We start from the raw sequence: 15,997 nt of genomic DNA, 5'->3' as shown, positions 1-15,997 counted from the left end.
TCAAGTGCAGATTTATAATCAAACAAAAAGAGAATGAAAGGAAATTTGCACCTCCTGGTATGATCTAGTTATCATCACGTGATGTCGCGATATGCCCGTGTCGGCATCCGTCACGCGTCTCAGCATTACCAATCAGTCAATCCAACATTACTTTACACTTACCACTTTTGTGCTTGGGACTGGATTTCTGATAGTCCCATAGCTTCGCTTTAATTATCGCGTCTTGATAATGCCAGCGTGAGCTAACAGCCACCAACCCAAGACCACAGTTAAAACAAGCTAACCGCGTCTCTCCCCAGTGTTGGCGACCAACATCGAGCAACCCCAGCATGCGTAATGATGCCTAACGCAACCGGAACGATGTCAGGAAACCCATTCGAAGAACCTCAGCGCCGAATGAGCGAATACACCGCGAAGGAAATCGCCACTCTCCAAGCACGACTCGATAAGAAGCTGGGGCCCGAGTACATTTCGTCGAGACCGGGTGCCGCGGGACAGAGGGTACACTATCTCTCTGCAGACAAGTGTATTAATCTTGCGAATGAGGTATTTGGGTTTAATGGATGGTCGAGCTCGATTCAGAATGTTCAAATTGATTTTGTACGTGACTGTTGAGGGAGGGGTAGTTGGGGTCATGGGTCTTGGAGACTAATACGCGTGTTATGCAGGTTGAGGAAAGTCAACATACTGGGAAGATCAGTTTGGGATTGTCTGTTATCGTGAAGGTAATGCTGAAAGATGGGACTTTCCATGAGGTGCGTTTTCAGCCCGCTTCATTTGTGAGGGATCAATCGACTTACACATGCTGTAGGATATCGGCTACGGACACATCGAAAACTGCAAAGGAAAAGCCGCTGCGTTCGAGAAGGCCAAGAAAGAAGGGACAACAGATGCTCTGAAGCGTGCATTGAGGAACTTTGGCAACGTTCTGGGCAACTGCATTTACGACAAAGATTATGTGTCGAAAGTGACGAAAGTGAAATCTGCACCTGTACGGCATCTTTTACAATCCAGTGCTCCTGCATATGCTGACTTTACTAGGCAAGATGGAATCCAGATGAACTTCACCGACATCCTGATTTCGCTCCAGTCAAGAAAGAAACCGCGCCGCCAAAACCTCCTCCCCAAGAAGATGACGACCTTCCTCGTCCTGCTGATGCTGCAAGACCCGCGAAAGTCGATACATTCGACGGTGATGGAGAGTTTGGAAGTATGCCGCGAGATGGTTCCTCTGACCTGTTTCCAGCGCTAACGGGCAATAGGTGACCTATTCGATGAAGCCGATTTTGGAGTGCCTGAGACCGGCAATCCAGATGAAATTACACTGGAGCCAGAGCCACAAGGAAAGCAGCAACCTTTTACGCCCGGTGTGAATGGCCAGAATGCCCAACCAAGGCCTCTAGCCAATATGCCAGGGCCTCCCGGTGGCCCTAACCCAGCAGTTGTAACGCCTTCTAAGCCTGAAAGACCTTGGAACCCGGCGCCCCCACGACAAGCCTCTGTACCTCCGTCTAATGGGCGCCCAAATCCTGCACTCAATAATCCTAATATACGACGACCTACTCCTGCGCCCGCCCCTCAAAACTTCCAGAATCCGTCAACAGCACAACCAGGTCAACAACGACCCAATCAAGGTTCAGATACGAATAACATGGGTCCTGTCAAACGTGAATATAGTCAAAACGCGGACATGCCTCCGCCAGGAACGCCATCGGCTTCCTTCTTCTCAGCTCGAGCAGTCGACATGTTACGAGATAACCCAGCTGCCCCGTCCGCAGCACCGCAGTTTGACCCCCACGCCCAAAGTCCTTCCATCCGCAAGACAGCAGGCGTCGACCACAGCAAGAGCATCCCCATATCAAAACCCATGGTTACCGGCGCGTCCCCCGCCACAAACAACACGCGAGACTTTGTCAACCCCTCTACAGACACGAACCGAAAAATTGGCGCCCCTGGCAGTGGTGGCTTTGGCAGTCCAATGAACAGAGGTCAATCGACCTCGTCCTACCGGCCATTGACACGGCCGAATATCGATCCCAGAAACACAACGAACCCTGCGTTAGCGAATAGAGGCAGCGTTGGACCGCAGAATGTTAACGGCAAAAGACCTCCGTTGAACGATGTGACCAATGCAGCTGCCGCTGCCAATGGTCCTGGTTCCGTGCCTGGCGTTGTCGACCCTAAGAGGCCCAGGTTCAATGCGGGTGACCCGAATCAGCCACAGCAACCGCAACAATAATGTTTTCTAGAGCCATCTAATAGAGGAAATAGAGGGCTTTGATTTCGCGTCTGGTTTTTCTTTGGTCATTATTACCCTGGTGTTTACGAGTGGGATGGCGTTCTGGCGATGAGAATCAACATGGCATGGAATGGGATTGATTGATTGTATGGTATTGGCGACGTCGTTTATTTATCATTATTGGCTGCATATTATTCGACTCATGTTTCGAATCCTATGTCTTATATAGTACTAGTATGTATACCCATGAGCAGTGTACATCCGCGAGAGCATGCAATTGTTGGTCGTTTTCTTCTGAACCAGGTTGAATGATCAAACCCCCGTGCTTCATGTTCATTTCTTACCGTGTAAAAGACTCGACTACTATTGTGACATTCGTATTAATGAAGATTATCATTCCTCATGTATTACCCTGAACAAAGGAGAGAAAAGAGACAAATCAGACAAACTGAGAAGGAAACGAAAGAAAGAAACATCATTATTTTTATGGCATACTTTCGTAAAGAGAACAAAAAACCAGTCGAGGCACAGAAAAGGAAAGTAAGTGGAAGAAGAAAAGAGAGAAAAGGAAAAAGTACAGCAACATGTGAAAAGAAACGAAACACTACAAAAAGACCTGATCCTATACTCAAGATAACTACCTGTAGCTGGCACTTGGATTTCACAAGCGGTGCCGGATTCGTCGTAATTCACGATGAGTACTTCGAGCTCATGAGGCCACCTAGAGTTGAGCCTGCTTTCGAAACAGTCTTGGGACCGACTGGAACGGGTTGGCGTGTTGCTGGCACCTCTTGAGGGCTAGCGTGAACAGATTGGCCCAGCGAACTACTCGCTGGAGCGGGTTGGCGTGTCGGTTCCTTCGGGGCAGCGTGGATGGATTGGCTCATTGAAGTGAACTTCGATTCTGGCTGTTTCATATCCTTGGCGATCGGGGTGATGGGCGGACGTTGCGATGGCACCGAGGCTTCTCGAGCAGCAGAGCTAACACGAGCAACAGGCTCAGTCTTCTGCGAAGAAGAGGCGTTCCGCGCGTGCGTCTTCGCAGGCGGCTGGACAGCATGTATGGACTGCGTCAAGGTGCTCATGGCCGGCTCGGTCATCTGCACACTGCTGACGACCTGGGGAGTAGGTCGGCTCTTTGGCACTTCCAGCGTTACGCCTGAAGAAGACGATGCGGAACAATCACGGCTTTTAGGCTCGACGGTCTGGGGCAAAGGGACATTGTTGGACGCCTCCGGCTGAGTGGATGATTCGGCTTTGGCTTTACTCTCGAAAACCGGGATATTCACGTTCTTCAGGACCGTTTCGCGAGGTGGGATTGAGAAGCTCATTTTCGTCGTGCTAGGTTCTAAATCCATGTGAGAAACTTTTATCTGGAGAGTTATGCTGGTTATTTGCCTACCATCAGAAGAAGTGCGTGACGTTGATGAAACCTCTCTCAACAAGGATGTGGTACGTGAACGTCTACCAGGGAGCAAATGGTCACCAAAGATGTGATCAGAGGTGGTCGATTCCGGCTCATCTGGAGCAGGTGGAACCCGTATCGGATTTGCTGCACGCCGGATTGGAACAGGTGTCGGGGGTGGTGCTGTTGAATCACTTGAGATGCTGTTTGTCGGAGAGCGATATCCACTGAAACTGCTGACGCGGGGGTAGAACGGAGGTGCAGTAACTGCCTGTCTAAGTCGTTGTACACTGGCGCTGTCAAGTGGAGAGATGGATGAGATCCTTTCATGCTTAACAGGCGTGTTTACAGCTGAACTCCCGCTTCGCTGAGCTTGGCAAAGTTCTTCAAGTTCTTTCTTGCACTGCTTCAACCTTTCGCAGAATTCCTCTCCAAGATCTCCAAGAGTAGTGCTCTCCAGCAAGGCACTGAGGAGTGAAATTTCGCGTTGATAATCAGCGATACTTGGTCTGTTGGACCGCTGCTCAGGGCTTTCTGTAGACTCAAGGGTAGTAGATCCACGTGCAGCAACGGAGTCAGGGGAATTTCTAAAGTCAATTCCTTCTAGATCCTGAATTGCAGGACTTGCCATGAAATCGCTCAATGGGCTTGAATCAGGTGGCGTTGTGCCGAAATCGAGCAACAGTTCTTCGGTTTTTTCGACGTTGGCCTTAATATGTTCACTCTCCGTCTTGGTAGCCATAACATTCTGGGATGCCGATGGCTGCAACTGACCAATTGGTTTCTTTGTGGTGTTTGACTCTGCATTGTCAACCTGCTTGCTTATCAGGTCAGGAGCAGAAGACTTTTCAGGATGATCTGAGCTCGTTGGCTTAGGGTCTTTACGCTCGTTAACTGGTAGAACAAAGGCAGCAGAGACGCTGGCTTTCGGGGCTGTGCCTTTCGCGGCCGTATTTACTGACGAGACGGGAGTAACAGGGCCGTTCGCTTTCGAGACTGTACTTTGAACGGGTGTTTTCGCTGACGAGATAAAAATAGCAGGGGCGTTTGATCGCACGTTCGTTGGCGAGCTAGAAACAGAATAAACGTTTGCTTTCGGGGCTGTGGGTATTCTCACTGACGGAGCAGAAGCCGCAGGAACGTTGGCCTTCGGGGCTGTTCCTTTCGTGGGCGTGTTTACTGAAGTAGCAGTGACGCTTGTTTTGGGGGCTGTTCGCATGCTTAATGGCGAGGTAGGAGCAGCAGACGCGTTCGCTTTCGAGGGGATGCCTTTCGTGGGCGTAACAGGAGCCGTAGGGACGTTTGCTTTCGAAGTTGTGGCTCTCGTGGGCGTGTTGGTTGCCGAAGTAGAAGCAACAGAAGCGTTCACTTTCGAGGGCATGGTGGACGTGTTCGCAGAAGCGGTAGGGATATTTGCTTTCGAGGTCGTGGCTTTCAAAGGCGTGTTGGTTGCCGAAGTAGAAGCAACAGAGACCTGTGCCTTCGCGGTTGCTGGACTGTGAAATGGAGGAGTCTTTGGAGCTTCTTTCGGCTGAGCAACAATTCTCTTGGCGATCCTGGGGGCATCTGGTCCCTTCTCAGGAGTAACTCGATTGTCCTTGGTAGGCGGGTTGGATGCCTTCGATGGACCAGCGGGCCTAGTCTCAGGCGTTCGAGGGCCTGGGGCAGGAGTATCATCAGAAGTTTTAGTGTTGATCATGCTACGGGCTATAGCAAGAAAACTTTCGGGGGGGCTAAGAATGCGGGCATAATCACCAACGCTGCAGGCAGTTAGAGCTGTGGTGCACGAAGGATGGGAGCTGCACTTACACCGGACGTCTGGTCCTGAGATTTGTTTTCTCTGCTCCATCGTCTGAGTACGATAGGTCAGATACTGCAGCTTCAACAATATGTAGATTTTTCACTCACCGGATTTGCTTCGAGCCTTGACTTCTTCCCGACACTTCTTATAGGGGTCGTTGTTAGAATCGAGCGCAGGATCCAACCTTGAACGACCAGGAGCATCAACAATATGGCGATCAATTTTCATAATCGCTCCCTGCTTGGAGGTTCTAGCCGAAGCAATACTGGCTCACTGTTAGTATCGTGTAACCGTTGATGGTTTAAGGCTAGTACTTACTTAGGGGCAGGCATAATTGGCGTGCGGCCTCTTGTACCCATGACACCGCCGCCACGACCTGCAGGGTTTGAGCGTCTGCCATGTCCTCTGCCGTAGTCCGTCTCTGCAACTTTGAGGAAGTTGTCCTTTCTGGTGACAGACTTTGTGTAGGCTTGTCCACCACTTGCAAATATCAAAGCACCCAAGCGCGCACGGTGACTTTGACCATCCAGTAGATTGTCAAGGTGCTCCAAGTCCTTTGTGTCCCCGATATCTTTGTACGCATCTGTTGCATGGTTTAGTCAAGGGCTTTGGATCATGAATGCCTTAGAGCACTACTCACTTGCCCAACCAGCGAGACGCGCTTTATTAACCTGAGCCGCCTGTTGTGCCTCAGATCCAACCAGGTTTGTCATCCTAGTCGCTTCGATATGGTCGGGGTGGACTTCTTTGACCTTCTTGCCGTCCGTAGTTGAGATGTGTTCTCGTCTGGCAGTGCCCAGATCCGCCTATTAATATTGTAACCAGAGTCAGCTCTCACATCCCTGTTCAACTCTGAAGACTAGGTAAAAGAACAAGCTAGTCACGTACCAACTGCAGCCTTCTAAGCCGCTCAGCAGCAGCTGGGTCCAGCTTTGCAGGCTCCATTTTTGCGTTCTGTCAAGAAGCGTGTGCCGCAAAAGAAGAAAAGAAACAAGAAAAGAGCGTCGAGGCGGGAAGTGGTCGAGGCAGCCCCTCTTGGGAGTGCCGTCGCCCGAGTGAATTCTTTGGCTAAAGAGCAGAGTGAATGGACTGTAGTGTTAAAAAAGCAGGAAGTAATGGTGCGCAGGAAGAAGAACGAAGGAGATAGGGTCATGAAAAACGAAGGAACAAAGGATAGAGAACTGGAGAGGATAATGGGTAGAGAGGAGAGATAGAGAGGAGAGATGGAGAGAAGAGGAAGAACGGGTTGCTGTGGTGCCCAGAGGAACAAACGCTATGTTTCCCAAAAAGGAAAGGCATACATTGGGGTTGTTTGCACACCAAAAGATAATTTCTTTTTCTTTTGTTTCCAACCCGACAAGAAGCAATAACATTCACAATTTGATAGGTAGATTCAGATCTGAGATGAAGTTACAGGGATTTTTGCATGGAACGTGCACATAGCTGAATACCTGTAGGTGAAGTAGGTAAGTGACAATGTATTCGAAGACAGAATATGTACAGTCTGTTGAGAATGATCAAAAACTTGAGAAATGAGAGAACAAGTCTAATGTCTAGAGATGCATGAAACAGAGGAGTAAGATTCAAACACGACGCTCGTTCTTAACTGCAGGTACCGGAGCCGCTCTCGCCTAGGATGAGAACACATTAGCAAATCTTCCTTGTGGTCCATAGAAACAATGGCAGTAAAGATACCCTTTATCATCTTCACAACCGCCTGCAGCAAGCTAACTCCCATAACTATGATGCCGAATGTTATGCACAAGTACGCAGGTATCTTCTCCTTCCGACTCGCAGTGCTCAATTTGACATAGCAAAGAGGAGGGAAGATGTAGGCCAGAGCAGCCGCACTCGTGGCTCCGATCAGTTCGAACACAGCCCCGAGATCGCAGGTGATCAAGGAAATCAGCATTGACGACAAGACAAGAGCAGTAGTGAATAGCAGATGACGGTTCATGTTGAAAGGTTCATCGGGGAAGTAATAGGTCAACATGACAGATCGACAGACAAATGCCTCCAGGGGTAGTGTCGTGAGCATATTCAAGCCGAAGCAGCTGTTCGAATTAGTACAAGTACCATGGGTTGCAGATGAGTGACAGCCCTACAGTCGCGCTATGTTGACCATGATATTGTCCGACGGAAAATTGTTCAACACATTTCCCTGGGTATTGGACCCGAATGCAAGGAAGCCGGTAAGGGCCATGGTCAGGCACATGAGCAAAGAAACTCCGGTAGAGTAATGCGTGACCATGGCAAAGCGATCCATGGTCGGTTTCTTGAGCGATCCGTAGATAAGGAGGCTGTTATGATCTATCGGAGAGTCAGCACGATGAAACGTCGGGATGGATGCAGTGCAACATACGGCAGACGAAGGCTATACATAAATCAGACTATCAGCAAGGAATTCCTCTTGAGATCCAGGTTCAGTTGATTTAGACGCACCAAATGATATTACACCAACAGCCTGGAAAAATCCGGAATTCACCCAAAGCAAGCCCTTCACATCGCCGCGGGTCTTTTGAGGGACGCGGAATACTTGGGTGATCACAGCGACCACGATGACTATCATGCTTATCAATGCCAACGTCGATGCTTTCCCCAACTACTGATTTATCAGCCTTGGTTATTCTAGACGCGGGAATGTCAAATCGAACCTTAGCGATGTCGCGATACATTGACAGGGGATACGAAATGCCCATGACGAAAAGCACGATGATGGCCCGTCTATCGGTAAGAAGCCAAAGGAATGCCATATCTCGAAGGGAAGGAAACAAAGCGGTCAACACGTGTGGAATAGTATCTCCCACGATAATACAGAAAGCAATCATTCCACCATATGCAAAAGCCCATTGAGCAATTGAGATGGCAATAAGGCCACTTCTACCAAAGCAATGCTGCATCGTCGCCTGAAACGAGTCTGCGCCACTCAATTTGGAATTGACCACGATCAAACGAATTGTCCAGTCAACCGCGACGGTAAGCGCCGTTAAAAGGATTATTCCCATCATCATGCCAGACTGTCGAAGGGCGTACGACTGCCCAATGATTCCGGCCCCAATAATACTATTCGCCATGTTCATGAACGCCATCCGCATTCCACTCCTTGGTCTTGCGCTCTCCAGATGTTCTTCAGGGAAATAGTCTTCGGACGTTGCGAGTGTGACGCTGGGAGCTTCCATGTCTGTCAACAGAGGCATCATCGGCCCCCTGCCGCTTCTCTCTGACCTGTCGTGGTCCGCACGGGCATAATCCTCGTCGTCCAGCCATGATGAATCCTCTGAGACACGAGCATGGCGATCTGAGCAACTATCCCCTTCCGATTCATCGTCAAGGTCAAAGCGAACGCGATTTGTGGTGCGAGGAGTGCGACGCTGTCCGTCGGGGGCAGGTTGAGCAATCGCAGGACTGGGGGCGGAAGGCGAAATCGGGGATGGACTGACAGGAGCTGGGTGAATTACCAGGTCAGCTTCTCCGTCAGGGGTGTCAGTAAGCAAAGATTGCGATTCAAGCTCGTGCAGGCTCTGAGGCCCAGCCAGGAGAGGATCGCGTCCTTCATTCCTGGACATTGCTAATTGGTGGTCGCATGGTGTCTCATTCATTGTTCGCATTTGCCTGCGGAGAGCCAAGTAATCAGGAACGGCGCACGTGACATCTTGTCGATAAGCGTTCTATCTATAGCACATGCAATTCTACGGTAGGGAATAAAAAGAGAGATAACGAGAAGGAAAAACAGATGAATATTAGAGGCGGTTTGTCTGCAGCTGTCTATGTAAAGCCAAGTGGATAAACAGAAGATTGGTTGATATGACGGCTGTAACTTGCATCACACCCCAGATATATATCTTGCGGCTTGGCCTGTCATGTGCTAATCACACCTCGAAGCTATTCCTCTCATCTCCAACCCTTTGTGTCCTCAAACTTCCATTGCTCATTATCTGTCGAGCATGGAAAGCTACCTTTATTTATAGCCGATCGCCCAATGGCCCTCGAAATTGACCTAGGAACGACCGCTCTCAATTCCTTAGGGTCGAACCTGAACCTCACCCAATGTGCTACAGCTTTGATTCTCCCTCCCAACGACGCTTCGGACTTGATAGACACTACAGAGTTAAAGGAACAATTCGAAAAGGGAGAATTATGGGTGGACCAGGCCCCAGAGCTCAAAGTCCATATCTTTGTCGGTGTAGGGCCTGATCTTGCCCGCCCTGCCTCGACGTTCGTCTCGCAAATTGGGGAGATTTTCTGTCATTCAAAGGTACCCACCAGTGCTACCAGTCTTCAAAGTGCACTTACTGATAAATGGCATAGCTTTGGCTGGATTTAGGTCTCAACGTTCTCTTCAAAAGCTGCGATCATGGCGATAACTCGACGTTTCAGCTATATTTTGGACTGCGCAGAACAACAAAACGCCTGGCCACAAAAGCGTCACGGATACCAGCTAAGTTGCGAAGCACGCATGATGCCATTCCTCCCGACGGAATCCCGATTGCTCGATTGTCTACGATCTACATTTCCTTGGAATTCACTCGGTGCAACGAAAGGGTACAGCGGGATATAACTGGTTCCTCAGTTTCTGGGGGCTCATTTACAGAATTATTGGAGGCCGATATTCCACTGGAAAGATTCAGGAATGACAAGACTTGTGCTTTGATATTCGCAAAAACGTTTCAAGGGCTGGAGGAATTTTTCCAACTTCCTTTGCCCTCTCCAGAGCGTTGTCCACAGCTGCCAGAGAGTCCAAACATCGACTCTGAAAAGGGATTCCATACGTTATTCGACGTTGGTTTTCGCAATCTCATAGCCGACAATCAACGAGCAAACAAGGGGACCAAGAAATCTAAAAGCGAAGATTTCAAGTCCCTCTCAACAATTTCTCCTGCCGTCTTTAGCCTTGGATACCTCGAGGTGAGCATTTTCGAACGAAATGAGACAGAGTCCTAACTGACGACTCCTACGTACGATTAGGCCATGAACCAACGATCGCAATTAATATCATCCATCGCGAGCTCCATCGCGTCTATACTCGAGATTTCCAAGAACCCCAAACTGCGGGAAAAGCGAAACAACCTGAAATCGTCACGCAATCCTCATTCTCAGACCCAATTAGACCCGTCTACCGCAGGAGACACATCTACCGTGAGGACAGCACTAAAGCAGTCCCTCTGGCGAATCGCCCAGAAACAACTCTATAAGCCCGGAGCTTCGAAGAACCTGAGTCCGCTGGAATACGCGTCTTCAGATAAACGCTACCCGACACCAGAATACACTACCCTCTTAGACAACGAAGACGACGACACAGACTCCAACGACTCGGACTACTACCTTGGAACAGATATAGGCGAGCTCGAATTTGAATCCCTAGAAGAATCACAGGAGCGAAATACAAATGACGAGGAAGAATCAATCCTTTCCATCAAAGAGGATTACACAAACCTATCGATCGACATGCTCGGCAGTACGATCGACGAGAGCGAGAAAATGGACTTTGATGAACCAAAATTAGAGGATATACAACGCATAGACCAACATGTTGGATTCTATGTACCACCGCCAGCCTACTCCAATCAGGGTTTTCAGAGCGACAGCGAAATGCTTACGTCGGATTGTATCGAAGAAGATATGGTTTTGACGAGACAGAGCTCTCCCCCGACTGCCGCATCTACCAGTTTGAACAAGATTGCTGCCGAGGATTTCGATGATATGCTCTGTTAGATGAATATGTTAGTAGTGTATGTGATATGATCCATGGAACCTGGGAAAGACGACCGTGAAACCAAACAAGAAAAATTCATCGAGTCATCGTATTCAAAATAAGATATCTTATATCCTCTTCAGCCAAGCAGCTTTACGACAAATAACCAACCCTTATTATTCCAGATATTGCTATCATAAACATAACATTAATACAGAAAGATCACAAAACAGAAGTCCGACCACAGCGCATGTAACTCCTAAGAAGAATACGCCCATACAACCTCGGAAGCGTAGCACCATCTAATTGCATCAAGAGTAAGTGCGCTTAGAAAGCATTCACCCTGCTCACGGACGGTTGCAGATACCACTTGGTAGGCGAAGGACAATCTTCGTCATTGTCGAGACAGAGCTTTGGGCTGGCGGGAAGAGGCCAGGGAGGTGTTCTCAGGGTGTGGCTCAGATGTGTGAATTTCGAGACATCGAACTCTTCAATGAATTTCTCATCAAGAAGACGAGACTTGGGATGCGAAAAACTCAGATATTCGGGAATGATCGTGTCAAGACTCCAACCTTGAAGCTTTCGCAAACAGGAAATAACGCAACCGGTACGATGCTTCCGACAATGTTAGCTTTGCCATCAACAGTGTAGGAGTCTGTAGCTTACCTTGCCCTTATTGCAATGTACTAAGACGGGCTGGTTGTTTCTATTGACCAAGATTTCTAAAACCCTCGCGATGACAGAGTCGGGAGACCTCGGAATCAACTCTTTGTTTGGCTGTACTAGGATTCGATGGTGGGTGATGTTCCCTTCCCTGAGAAAGGCTTCATGAGCAGGGGAGTAGGGCTCGTCAACGAGTGTCCTGCCATACTGTCAGAACAGCTGTCATAAAAGACGAAAAACATGAATACAGGACCAACGTACACAATAGTTTTCAGCCCAAACTTCTTCATGGCCGGAAGATGGTGCGCTTGCGGGAAGGAACTGCGATATATGCCACTCATCACTTCAGCAAATTTGTCCGGCAAATCTGGTTCGTTTTCAAAGGATGAGCCTCGATCATGGGTTCTCTCTGTCAGATCAGAACTTGGGTTAGTCAAAGCATTGCAAAGCTAGGAAAAGGAGGAAGAAAGTCGGTAACAAAAGGACTGCGCGGTTTGCACTCACCGACTTGGCTATTGGGAAAGACGTGCGACTGGTTATCCAGCCGATGTGAAGCCATGATTTAGCTGAATGCAGAGAATGTAGCAAATTCGTATGTGTCGATGCGCGATGCAAGATGATCGAAATGCGAACGGTTGGTTAAAAACGAGAGACGAGATGGTAAACGCTCGAAGAAGCGCGACTCGCGTGGAAGGCAGCAATTTCGACCAACCCACGGGAGCCTCCAAGTGACGAAAAAGACCAAGGATCTAGACGAGCCTGGATAAACAGGGCTGGATTGGGGGAATGAACGGGATGCTAAGTAGTAGCCATTTTGACGAAGTCTTCGAAGACAGCGAAGTGGATGCTCAAAGACCACAAGGAGTTGAAAGAGAAGCTTGCCTTGAATAAATCAAGGCAAAGAGAGAGTGACAAGAGCTTTGTTTGAAAGAAAGAGAAGAAAGAGAGGAAGAAGGAAAGAAACAGGGCACAGGGCGGTGAGGCTATAGAAATAGGAATATCTACTACAACCAAGCCTGTTTAGGCAATAACGTGACTTCTGGCTGCCTTTCAGTGAAGAGATTAACCAGAATGTCATCTTGCCACATTTACCAAACAGATGGCTTGGTCTATGTTTAGAACCTTTCTTCTTTTATGATTCTATCGAATCCCCTCCCCCCCCCCCCCCCCCATTGACAACATGCTACGACGCTTCTTCTCCAAGCCCAAACATCTTTACCGAATTCCTCCAGGCACTGCGAAATAAGGTCAGCAAGAGAAACGATAACGATTGAACAAGCTCCGTATACGTACGCCTCACAAACTTCCTCCACAGATATCCCCTTGACACTAGCGATGACATGTGCGACTTGAACAATAGCGACTGGTTCGTTTCGGCCTTTGACCATCAATCCTTTTTGCCATTTCTCCTTCTTAACCGCCTTGGGCAACGGTGGTGCACCCATCAAGTGCTTGGACGACGCATGAGAAGGACGGATCTCGCACTGTATATTGTTAGCAAGGATAATAATTGGATTGAGGGTGGAATGCAAGATGTCGCTTACCCAGGGACCATCCGTTTCGATCTGAATTTGATCCAAAGGAATGGCCTTCACCACTTCAAGGTTCTCCTCCGTCTTCAGACTACAGCCGTTGACACCAATATCGAGACCCAAGTCCACCATTCGCTGCATTTCTTCCAAGGTTCCGGTAAAGCTGTGTACCAATCCCCTTTTCGGGAGCTTCGCCAACCTTGGAGCGATCAGCTTCTCAAAGTCTTCACTGGCAGCGCGGGAGTGTAGGAAAAGCGGAAGCTGGATGTCCACTGCAAGGTCCAGCTGAGCTTCGAAATATTTGAGCTGTGGTTCCTTGGCACTAAGGAATAGTCGATCGTAGTCCAAGCCAATCTCGCCAAAGGCTACAACGTGTCCGGCTTGCTTCGACTCCAGAGCCAGGGTCTTGAGCTCCTCGAGCATTTTCGAAGGACCACCGGGGAATTCGTCGAAGGTCTTTGCCTGGCAAGGATGCACACCGACAGTTCCATAGCAGAAACCAGCTATAAGTTGAAATCGTTAGAAGAGCCGAACAGGAGAGAGAGCGGCTGGACTCACAGTAGTTGCGAGATAATTCCATGACATGGCGAGACTCTTCTAGGTCAGAGCCGGTGACCATGAATTTCTCGCATCCTACATCGCGCGCACGTTGGATAATGTCATCCATATCACTGTCGTGAACTTGTCTTCCATGATATTCTCCCTGGAAAACGGGATCACTGAGGTTGATTCCAATCTGGCCCAAAATTAGTTACGGCACCCCAATTACAGCCTTCCAGAGTATACTCACATCCACATATCTTAAAGGCTTACTGGAGTCACTCATTTTGGCGGTAGAGAAAGCACGAGAAGTAGAGAAAGATTTTTGATTGATCAAAAGATGGAAGAAAGGTCTACCAGCGAAAGCTGCGACAGCGGTGAGTAAAGGTAATATGGACACTACAGCTTCCACGGAAGAAACCTCCGTATTATACACCAGACCGGATATGAGTCAACTCGAACATACCTGAACTATACAAAGGCAACCGTGGAAGAAACGAATTCTTCCCCTCTCTGGCTCCAACACGGGTCAAGCCGATGCTTCTTGAGACTTTATTACCTACAGCGAATGCTAAACGCATAGAAAAAGCAATCCTAAGCCGTGGTCCTAGTACACCTTTAACCAGTATTTTGATATTTGTACAGACGGACGATGCGTCGAAATCGGTGATGTCTGTTCGGTGAATTATTCAGGGATGAGTCATCAAGCACATGACTTCATTTGGGTACTTGTAGAAACTAAAGCCTAATTGAGACTAGCGCCCGTCCCGACTTTAGTGCCCTACGTAGATCATGTATTCTATGTTCTTGAAGGTCTGCCAGATTCTGACTCAAACAAGAGAATTGCGAGTTGAAGCATCCATATCAGAGCGCTTTTATTAAGGCGTTATTTGGTAACTATATCCAAGTCTCGAGCGCTACAGCAACAAGTTTCAAGAAACGAACCCACCTGATCGGTAGTCTTGCTCGTCATGTACCATGTAGCCCTCCCATTTACTCTCATCAAGAATGGGATGCCACGCAACCCTATTTACGAAGAGTTCGATATCCTCGGCAGCCTATTTCCAACCCACTTCGGCACAACAGTTATCGGACCATTTCTGGTCATTCACGTGAAAAACCTGCCCCCGCAACCATGGCCGCTGACAGTAGCAGGACTGCCACTATACTTCATGACGGAAAACGCTATCATTCCGTGAGATATCGGAGCTCCTGTGAATTTGACATACCGTATTCTTGGAGAGACAGATGGTCGCAATGGGTGTACCGAGGATTCATATCAGGAAGTACTCTCGTTCTTGGAACGACAAAAGGTCGAAATCGTGGAACTCGCTTGGTTCTGTGTTTACTGGCAAGTCAGAGTAGCTGGAGACATAGATCATACACCACTACCGGGATATATACAGAAAACGGCAATATTTTATCACATGGACGAAACATCGGCCGAGGAGCACACTGCTCAACACACGAAGACACGCGAGGGCACCAAAGAAACCAGCAACCCGTTCCAACTACGCCTCTTTGATCGTCTTACGATAGACACACCATCCACACGCCAGGTTGAAGGTCAGATTTTGGCCGTAGCCAAGAAACGTGTACATTGCGAAGGTCCCGCAGGATATCAATGGATGGAGCAGATCTGGTGCTGGTTTGGTCAAGAGGCTATTGATGTTGAAGAATGTCATGGGGTACCATTACGGGACAGTGAAGGACATGTGTTTGTGTCTTTAGTTGTCCTGACAGTAACAATTTTGGGATTGTGGATGCGGTATAGGGACTCGTGGAAAATGGTTTCAGCTTTGGTGAAAGGTGGATCTTTTTACTTTGCTCTGAAATAAGATTGCTTGTTCTAACGCCATGAATAGGTTCTAATGTCCAAGGACTGCTACAGATGCCCTCGTTTACATTTGCAAGAAATACGACCGGTGAGAATCCCGACATACTCGGCGATCCACCGAGTCCATCCAGTTACCGTTCGGGGTATCAACACCGCGAGACATAATTGATATTCATTCTCGCAGATTATTAACTAGAATGATACTGACTAGCAGTAAATTAAAAGCCGATATGTGCCCTGAATTTTAACAGAATAACTTATCTTATCTAGAAGAAGGATAAACAATGG

The 15,997-nt window shown here is 48.5% G+C and overlaps 7 protein-coding genes across 7 annotated transcripts; 3 read left to right on the top strand and 4 right to left on the bottom strand.

Moving 5' to 3' along the window:
* The first annotated feature begins 134 nt into the window (after positions 1-134).
* ASPGLDRAFT_165473 (RAD52 DNA repair protein RADC) lies at positions 135-2,560 on the top strand. Its single transcript, XM_022542610.1, has 6 exons — positions 135-237; positions 300-600; positions 669-755; positions 812-991; positions 1,042-1,210; positions 1,263-2,560. Exons 1-6 carry the CDS (start codon positions 230-232, stop codon positions 2,237-2,239), a joined length of 1,722 nt encoding a protein of 573 aa, XP_022403767.1. The 5' UTR covers positions 135-229; the 3' UTR covers positions 2,240-2,560.
* Positions 2,561-3,177: 617 nt separating this feature from the next.
* ASPGLDRAFT_1123989 (uncharacterized protein) lies at positions 3,178-4,563 on the bottom strand. Its single transcript, XM_022539601.1, has 5 exons — positions 4,530-4,563; positions 4,419-4,461; positions 3,642-4,353; positions 3,392-3,587; positions 3,178-3,330 (listed from the first exon to the last, which is right to left on the bottom strand). The coding sequence occupies exons 2-5, from the start codon at positions 4,449-4,451 to the stop codon at positions 3,321-3,323; spliced, it is 951 nt and encodes a 316-aa protein (XP_022403766.1). The 5' UTR covers positions 4,452-4,461; positions 4,530-4,563; the 3' UTR covers positions 3,178-3,320.
* A 2,346-nt stretch (positions 4,564-6,909) lies between these two features.
* Positions 6,910-9,136, bottom strand: ASPGLDRAFT_43557 (putative amino acid transporter). Its single transcript, XM_022545841.1, has 6 exons — positions 8,100-9,136; positions 7,888-8,047; positions 7,808-7,819; positions 7,551-7,755; positions 7,141-7,499; positions 6,910-7,076 (listed from the first exon to the last, which is right to left on the bottom strand). The coding sequence occupies exons 1-6, from the start codon at positions 9,009-9,011 to the stop codon at positions 7,048-7,050; spliced, it is 1,677 nt and encodes a 558-aa protein (XP_022403765.1). The 5' UTR covers positions 9,012-9,136; the 3' UTR covers positions 6,910-7,047.
* Positions 9,137-9,424: 288 nt separating this feature from the next.
* ASPGLDRAFT_32804 (uncharacterized protein) lies at positions 9,425-11,157 on the top strand (the record flags this gene model as incomplete). The annotated part of the gene is made up of 3 exons (XM_022544225.1): positions 9,425-9,700; positions 9,754-10,350; positions 10,411-11,157. 3 exons carry the CDS (start codon positions 9,425-9,427, stop codon positions 11,155-11,157), a joined length of 1,620 nt encoding a protein of 539 aa, XP_022403764.1.
* Positions 11,158-11,297: 140 nt separating this feature from the next.
* On the bottom strand, positions 11,298-12,359 carry yphA (tyrosine phosphatase family protein; the record flags this gene model as incomplete). Its single annotated transcript, XM_022542196.1, has 4 exons — positions 11,298-11,752; positions 11,804-11,999; positions 12,062-12,167; positions 12,305-12,359. The coding sequence occupies 4 exons, from the start codon at positions 12,357-12,359 to the stop codon at positions 11,465-11,467; spliced, it is 645 nt and encodes a 214-aa protein (XP_022403763.1). The 3' UTR covers positions 11,298-11,464.
* Positions 12,360-12,983: 624 nt separating this feature from the next.
* Positions 12,984-14,158, bottom strand: ASPGLDRAFT_64349 (3'-5'-exodeoxyribonuclease; the record flags this gene model as incomplete). Its single annotated transcript, XM_022548762.1, has 5 exons — positions 12,984-13,035; positions 13,094-13,284; positions 13,345-13,835; positions 13,891-14,068; positions 14,123-14,158. The coding sequence occupies 5 exons, from the start codon at positions 14,156-14,158 to the stop codon at positions 12,984-12,986; spliced, it is 948 nt and encodes a 315-aa protein (XP_022403762.1).
* A 981-nt stretch (positions 14,159-15,139) lies between these two features.
* Positions 15,140-15,893, top strand: ASPGLDRAFT_43552 (uncharacterized protein). Its single transcript, XM_022545840.1, has 2 exons — positions 15,140-15,681; positions 15,738-15,893. The coding sequence occupies exons 1-2, from the start codon at positions 15,300-15,302 to the stop codon at positions 15,872-15,874; spliced, it is 519 nt and encodes a 172-aa protein (XP_022403761.1). The 5' UTR covers positions 15,140-15,299; the 3' UTR covers positions 15,875-15,893.
* Positions 15,894-15,997: the final 104 nt, after the last annotated feature.

This window comes from Aspergillus glaucus (assembly GCF_001890805.1).
Source record: "Aspergillus glaucus CBS 516.65 unplaced genomic scaffold ASPGLscaffold_4, whole genome shotgun sequence".
NCBI lineage: Eukaryota > Fungi > Ascomycota > Eurotiomycetes > Eurotiales > Aspergillaceae > Aspergillus > Aspergillus glaucus.
Note: the sequence above shows the minus strand (reverse complement) of the source record. Positions and strands in the feature narration are given on the sequence as shown.